Source organism: Microplitis mediator, chromosome 5 (assembly GCF_029852145.1).
Source record: "Microplitis mediator isolate UGA2020A chromosome 5, iyMicMedi2.1, whole genome shotgun sequence".
NCBI lineage: Eukaryota > Metazoa > Arthropoda > Insecta > Hymenoptera > Braconidae > Microplitis > Microplitis mediator.
The window spans coordinates 24,130,042-24,137,798 of NC_079973.1; the positions used below are offsets into that span (position 1 = coordinate 24,130,042).

The 7,757-nt window shown below is 32.4% G+C and overlaps 2 protein-coding genes across 10 annotated transcripts in view; one reads left to right on the forward strand and one right to left on the reverse strand.

Annotated features, from left to right (window-relative positions):
• Positions 1 to 1,387: 1,387 nt before the first annotated feature.
• On the reverse strand, positions 1,388 to 4,865 carry LOC130668249 (mediator of RNA polymerase II transcription subunit 17-like). Its single transcript, XM_057470437.1, has 4 exons — positions 4,550 to 4,865; positions 4,243 to 4,443; positions 2,844 to 4,179; positions 1,388 to 2,047 (listed from the first exon to the last, which is right to left on the reverse strand). The coding sequence occupies exons 1-4, from the start codon at positions 4,636 to 4,638 to the stop codon at positions 1,685 to 1,687; spliced, it is 1,989 nt and encodes a 662-aa protein (XP_057326420.1). The 5' UTR covers positions 4,639 to 4,865; the 3' UTR covers positions 1,388 to 1,684.
• Positions 4,866 to 7,149: 2,284 nt separating this feature from the next.
• LOC130669014 (patronin) overlaps positions 7,150 to 7,757 on the forward strand; it is a 70,484-nt gene continuing 69,876 nt past the window's right edge. For 3 of the 9 annotated variants that reach the window (XM_057471656.1, XM_057471658.1, XM_057471661.1), the window contains exon 1: positions 7,151 to 7,593. The gene's annotated coding sequence lies outside the window, so the exon portion shown is untranslated. Of the gene's footprint in view, positions 7,594 to 7,757 lie in introns of all 9 variants that reach the window. The other 6 variants (XM_057471654.1, XM_057471655.1, XM_057471657.1 and 3 more) reach the window with 3 other exon arrangements.

A 7,757-nucleotide genomic window follows, 5' to 3' on the forward strand; every position in this document is an offset into this window, starting at 1 on the left:
TTATGTTAAAGTTTGAAAATTTAGAATCTAAAATAATGAATGAATGAGCGTTTTTTATATTTGTTCATAATTATGTTCAATAATTAGCTCAAAAATAAGTATTTACGTGATACGTTGTATCTATATCGTGTAATTATATCCTGATACGAGCGAACATGACGATTATTAGGCAGTCACTTCCAATGACTTATATAAAGAAGAACATATTAGTTTTAAGTAATTTTGTTCAGTAATTATGATGTTATTCAATGAAAAAAGCAGATATTGATTTAACATTTATTATTCCGTCGACGATATCTCTCGAACGGATTATCCGATTGAGACAGTTGAGGTGGTAATCGAATGCTTATATCGAGTTCTAGAGCTGATTAGTTTTTCGAATTGATCGATTCGATAGTTTCCAAAATATTCACGAAAAACGAAAAAAATAAATTTTTTCCATTCTTTCGTCGACGATATCTCTCGAACGGATTATCCGATTGAGACGTTCTTGGCGGCAATCGAAAGCTTTTATTAAGTTCTAGAGCTGATTAGAGTTCGGAATTGATCGATCCAACAGTTTTCAAAATATCAAAAAAAAACGAAAAACAGAATTTTTTTTTTTTTGTATTTCTTAAATATCTCAGAATCTATTTGACTCAATGATTTAAAATTTTCTGAAAATCTAAGTTCAGAAGGAATCTTTCGAATGCCGCAAGAACCATCTAAATCGGTTTATTCATTAAAAATATATGAGAGGTTTACATCCACACACATACACTCACACACACACACACACACACATACATACATACAGACAGACATCGCTCTGAAAATGTCAGAATAGCATCAAAGCACCTTCAAACGTCGACATATGATGAAAACCCGATTTTCGAAAATCGGGTTGAAACCAATAACTTCCCGAATTTTTTGAAAATCGTCGATTTTCTCAGCAGGAAGTTAAAAAATTCCGATCTTAAGAAATCTACAGTAATATCTGATTAGCTCTAAAAAAAAAGTTTTTTAAATCTACATTAATATTATTAGGTCTGGGTATATATATTTATATACCTATGTATAAATTTTTTTTCCCGTATTTTTATAATACGACATTTTTACAATACTTCAATTGGTAAAATAAACATAATTGTAATTTAGACCTAAAAAAATAAATAAATATTTAATGATAAATTATTTATATTTTCATCCCCGACAAAGTATCTTAATGTATTTTTTACCACCATATTAACCCCGATTATCTATAATTTGATTTACTGAATCACACCAACTATGTTTGCACTGATTTCTGAAAATCCCCTGATAAAAAGCCTAAATAACTTAAAATTAATATAAATGATTAATTAGCAATAAATATTACTCCGCATAAAATTATATTAATATACGTTTATTTATTGTTTATTAAAGTATTAATTACATACATAATTAAAATAAATTTACATAAAAAATAAAATTTTATTCTGAGTTTACTTATGGGCTCGAATGTAATTTTTTAGCACAGTTCAATATATAACATATACACATACAATTGTGATGATCAAAGTATAAAAATATATATATATATATATTATCCTCAAGGCACACAATTACAAACGTTTGATATTATCTATTAATACTTAACCTTTTTTCTTGAGATCATATATCAAAATGAAAAATTATATTAAATTAATTTATCAAACCACTATATTTATAAAGAGCAAGTGAGTGACGACATCAATAGTTCCATTTTGTTTAGAAAATTTTTACCTTCCATTTTGTCCCACTGTACTTCTTTAAACGGTCCACATTGGTGTTCCCATTTACGCTCGCGCACAACCTGCCCCGGATAGAAATCTGTTCTAGGCGAATGTGAAGTCGAGACTTGCACGCCATTCTGAGGATCACAACGCACTGCAATCATACGATCACCAGTAGGTGATGCTAAAAGACAGCTCTTAGCATTACCCAGTGGTTCAACAGGACCCAATCCAAGATGGGAACTGTTTGCTAAAAATTGCCAGCCCATACATTTTGCCAAATTTTGCACCGCCAGTATTTGATGCTGATTTATCTAAAAAAAATTATCAATAAACATTAAACTCCTAATTTAGGCAATTCTCGGACAGTGCCCCCCACTTTGTAAAAATTTTCAATGACTTTCAACTGTCATGAGCGTATCAAATTTTTATCAATTAATTAAAAAAAAATTAAAGCATTAATTGAAAAAAGGACAACGTAGTCGTAATTTCGCCGATATATAGATTTAAAAAAAAATTATTTACACTTGATATCAATTAGGAGTTAAACAAAATTCATTAAATAAATTTCAGTAAAACCGTCATGTCAATTTTATAATTCGAATTTTTAAATTTTGTTGGCTAAAATTTATTCAACAAATTTTGTTTAATTCCCAATTGATATCAATTGTATGTAATTTTGTTTAAATTCGATATCTCAATGAAATTACGACTAAGTTGTCCTTTTTTCAATTAAGGTTTTAATTTTTTTTCTGCCCTCCGGCCGGGAAGTGGCAGCTTTCGGACCGCTGCCCTGAATGAAGTTGCAACTTCCGCCTCCGTCGAGGAGAAAAATAGTATACACTCCTCGGGAAGTAAATAAGAAAAGCCTCAGATCACATGTTTGTTGACCTCGGCTTCGCCTTGGCCAACAATTCCATGTGATTTGAGACTTTTCTTATTTTACTGGCCTAGGTACGTAATATACTATTTTAATTAATTAATAAAATTTTAATACGGCTACGACAGTTGAAAGTCATTGCATATTTTTGAAAAGTGGGGGGAGGGGCACTGTCCGAGAATGCCCTTAAATAAATTTAAAAAACAAAAATGAATATTAATGATGATAACCTGACAGAGTAAAAGATTACGAAGTTCTTGAGGCTCGTAACTCATGTGCATAACTCTGCCGTCTCTACAAACGCACTTGAATGACTTTTCATAAACATAAATAGCTAGGGACGTACGACAAACGGTGTCATAACCATCAGTCCATATGTTTATTTTTACACAAGCTAGTGTGGGTGTGCTCAGCGCATTCCAGTGTGAAACAATTATCGGGTCTTTTACATCTTTAGCAATTGAATCCAGCACAAATGCAGCACGTCTTCTCATTATGTAGTGCTGAGTTTGTTTTATTATTTGATCTAGAATCGTTTGGTTCTTAGTCATCTCCAGGAGCTCGTAGCGATCTGCTGCCGATGGCCCGGCAAGACAGCGGCGTTTGCTGGGCCAGAATTGTCCCGACGACGGATGCGGAAATGAATGATGGGTATTTTTGTGGTGGATTTCGCGTAGTAATTGATGAAGTGAGTGCTCAAGCACGTGGTCATGTTCAGCGCTGTGAGTGGATGCCGTTGATGGTGAGGATGTAGATGATTTTTTACTGTCACTGGCGCTTAGACCGTGGCACAGTGCGATTACCAAATGAATGTTAGGGAATATAGATGCTGTTATCTGATTACCGACCACCAAATGCGGTATCAATGCATGTGAATGTATCGCTTCTCGTGCCAGTTGATTAAATAGCTCCTTACAAAATAACACATTTTGTGCAGCTTCGAGTTTTTGTTGCCAGTGCATGTCACTGTCAGCTTTTTTCGCGCTTGCAGCTGATAAATTTAAATTAAAATTACATAAATCTTCTTGATCTTTTTGACACAAGACTTTAATGTATGCTACGCCTTGTAATTCAGTTGGAATGGATACGCGCAGAGATGAAGTTTTTGATGATGATGACGATGAGGAGGACGGTACCGTTGCTTGACTTGAAGACAAAGGTGAGCTTGATTTTGAAATACTCTCAGTACTTTCATCATCATCTGCTTTAGTTACTTCAAATATTCCCGCTTGTGCGTATTTTGAACCAGCAGTTCGATAACTCAGATCACCGATTATCGAATTAGACACTTTTTTCAATCGCCAATTCTGACGTAGCCTCAACAACTCAACGTGGAACTCAGACGTTGATTTATTGGCAGCCATGTCATTGCGGCTGTTTTTCAATCTTTCGGCAGCAGTAAGCAAGACATTAGTTGCACCTTCAAGTGCTTTTTTTCGTGCGTAAACTTGTGCCATTGCTTTAACTTCCGGTGACTCTTGTGGTATCGGATCCAGTACCATGTACCGTTTTTCTCTTATCACCGCCAACACATCATGTAGAACACTTATCTCTGTGTACGCATTTCTATTTAAAATAAATAAAATTCATTATAAATTATTTAACAATAAAAAAAATTAATTTAATTACTTTAATTTTGTTCTAATGCTATCGAATGGTAGCAATGGATTTGGTGGAAATGATTCCTTAGAACCCTGCTTATTGTCATTTTCACCATCATCTCCAACAGATTCATCATTAAAGTCATCAGTGTCTGATGCTGAGGTATTTGTTTTATTAAAATCTATTCTCTGTGCAGTTTTTGCCAAATTTTCTGACAATGTGAGCGGCCTAAAATATAAAATAAAATAATAATATTATATAAGTACCAGGTTATACATTTAATAATAAAATATCTGTGTTTGTTTGTATGAATTAAATTTCTAGATACACTTACGCCTGATAAATTTCTTGTCCATCATAAGTGATCTCTTGAATTTTATTTTCATTCGGTGCTTCAACAGAGATACTTATCGATGACACCATTGTAATTATTACAATTAACTTATACACTCCCGATGCTTTAATTGGTTTGTATATAAACGAAATAAAGCTGTTTGTTTACTATATCACTATTCACTTGATGAAAAGTAAAATTTTTCAGTTGGAAACTAATTAGCAATGAATAGATTGCTGATAATTGATAAGGATTTTTAAGTGTATAATTAAATATTTCTTATTATGAACTATCGAGGAGAGTAAACAACAAATATATAGATATAGGTTATATAGATCATATAGATAAGAGCGACAAGAGCATTGGAGATGTTGGAAAAGAATTGAGGGATAGTGTCATCTACAAATATCATGTGATACTGAAGTTAGTCGACGTTCAGTAATTTTTGGATTTTTTTCAAAACGATAGATTATAAAAAAAAATATTTCAAAAAATTGCACATAGTTTTTTTGATTTTCTACATGTGTATATGTTTTTTTTTTTTTTTTTTTTTGTAATCGATTTGTTAGAAAACGAATCCGAAAATTTTTAATTAACTTCAAGATTATAATTTGATTTGTATGTAAAAATAATAATAATAAAATTATTGTTAATGAAATAAAAATATTTAATTAACACAATAAATTAAAAATGAATAATTTATCAGTTTCAAACTGCCAAATAATTATTTTAACGTATAAATATTTCCGAATGCACTCAAATTAAAGTTCGTATGTTAAAATAAAATGGCGGCAGATTATGATGAAAAATATTTAAAATATTAAAAAAAAAACACTTCAGTATTTGAACAAACCTTGGCGGGGAAATAATATGCAGAAGGGTATCCTAATACACTTGGAGATTTAAATAAAATTGCTCCAAGTGTATTGCAGCTAAAAAAACGTCACTTAACTGCTATTTCCCTACCAGACGATGCCAGATGAGTTTGCTTAGGAACTAGAAAGGCATCAGCATCAGCCATCAGCAACACTTTACACTAGCACTGAACACTCAACACTTTACACTAACACTTAACACTTCACTACACCACAGATACTTTGCACAAGTTAAATTAAGAAAAGATAAATTTTACAATCACTGCACTATTTTGAACGACGCCACAATACTGGGTTTCAATTCGAACGTAAAGAACAAAGAAAGATCTGGACCACTACTGCCATTGTCGATGATACTGACTGCTGCTATCGAACCGCCAGTTGATACAAAGCAATCGATTTTACGACCTATCGCCCCCACTTTACAACGACGCGCAGTGGCGCCAACTTGGCGCGAAATTTCAAAATTGAAATTTATTAATTTTATTAAAAATGATTTGTGTGAATAATTACATTAATTAGGGTGCATTCGGATACATTCTAGCTCTAGTTCTCGCTATGTAGCAACGCTTGGCTAGAGCTAGAGCTGTAGTATTTCCGAATGTACCCACAAACAAATTTTAATAAAATTATCAAATTTAAATTTTGAAATTTCGCGCCAAGTTGGCGCCACTGCGCGTCGTTGTAAAGTGGGGGCGATAGGTCGCAAAATCGATTGCTTTGTATCAACTGGCGGTTCGATAGCGTCAGTCAGTATCATCGACAACGGCATTACTGGTCCAGATCCTTCTCTGTTCTTTACATTTAAATTGAAACACAGTATTGTAGTGGTGTCGTGTAATCATCCATAAAATTTGTTGCTCGTAGTTATTGTTTAATTAAATCGTGCAGTGTTTGTAAAATGTAAATTGTGCAAAGTGCCTGTGGTGTCATTAAATGTTAAGTGTTCAGTGCTAGTGTAAAGTGTTGCTGATGGCTGATGCTGATGCTGATGCCTTCCTAGTACCTGAGTAAACTCATCTGGCATCGACTGGTAAGGAAATAGCAGTTAAGTGACGTTTGTTTAGCTGCAATACACTTGGAGCAATTTTATTTAAATCTCCAAGAGTATCAGGACACCCTTCTGCATATTATTTCCCCGCTAAGGTTTGTTCAAACACTCCAGTGTTTTTTTAAAAATATTTTTCTATCCTATTCTGCCGCCATTTTATTTTAACATACGAACGTTACCCTGGTTAAAAAAGAGAATTAAAAAGGATTAAGCCATGTAACGTGGCCATTTGAGAGAGGAGTAAGAGTATTAAAAAGGATTAGAAATATTGAAAAATTAATTCTTTTTAATTCTTTTTTTTAACCAGGGTAATTCGTCTCAAATTTTTAAAAAATTATTTTTCAAACATTTAAATTTACCGCCCAAGTAATAATAATAATTAATTTATTTATTACTTTGGGTGCATTCGGAAATGCTCTAGCTCTAGCTATCGCCAAAAATAAATCAATTTAAATGTGACACATATTTCGCGCCACTGAGGCGTTACAATTTAAATTTCAAACTAGTACCAACTGAATCCAACAGATAACAGTACCATCGCGTTAAAAAATAAACTTGCTCGCGATCTTAAATCCCGCGAAGTGAGTACAGCACAAACTATAATCCATTAGTTCGATACAATCGATCTTACAAATGTCGATTGTATTAAATTTTCTCATTCCAAAATATACAACACAACTATCGACAATATCGTTTTTTTTACACTACGATGGTCGGCGAACGTGTGTTCTGTGAACATGGAGTATCATAAAGACTCGTATAATTATTCGCGTTGACAACAGGATTTCGTTGTCGTATTATCATCACAATTATTAAGTTATCATACAGGGCAATTTATAAAAATTCATAAATACCACTTGCTACTTTATTTAAATAATAATATCACCGTCAAGTGACAATAGTGTCCTGTGTGTTCATCTTAAAAATAATTTCAATATCTGTGTGCTATTTCTCCAAAGAGTGTTGCAAATTGTCAAACATCAGTGTTTATTTATTATTATCATTGTTAGTTATTACATTTATATAACAACCAAGTCAAATAATTTCATTAGTGTGTTCTAGTGCTGATTAATTACTTTAAAATAATTATTTATTAGTAAATATAATATCGCAAGCAGGTACGCCCATTTACAGTTTCGCATTCTGTATTTTACGATCATCTTTTATTATTATTTATTATACTCGCTAATAATTAACCATAAATACTTAAATAAATATATATCTGTTTCTAATGAGATGTTCGGTTTCAGCAAATCACTAGTTTATTTTTTTTTTAATCATG

Excerpts from the sequence above, each read along its gene's own strand:
- LOC130668249 (XM_057470437.1), bottom strand. The coding sequence starts at position 4,638 with ATGGTGTCATCGATAAGTATCTCTGTTGAAGCACCGAATGAAAATAAA. Across the intron at positions 4,444-4,549 it reads GGACAAGAAATTTATCAGGC|GCCGCTCACATTGTCAGAAA; the intron begins GTAAGTGTATCT and ends TTTATATTTTAG. Across the intron at positions 4,180-4,242 it reads AGCATTAGAACAAAATTAAA|AAATGCGTACACAGAGATAA; the intron begins GTAATTAAATTA and ends TATTTTAAATAG.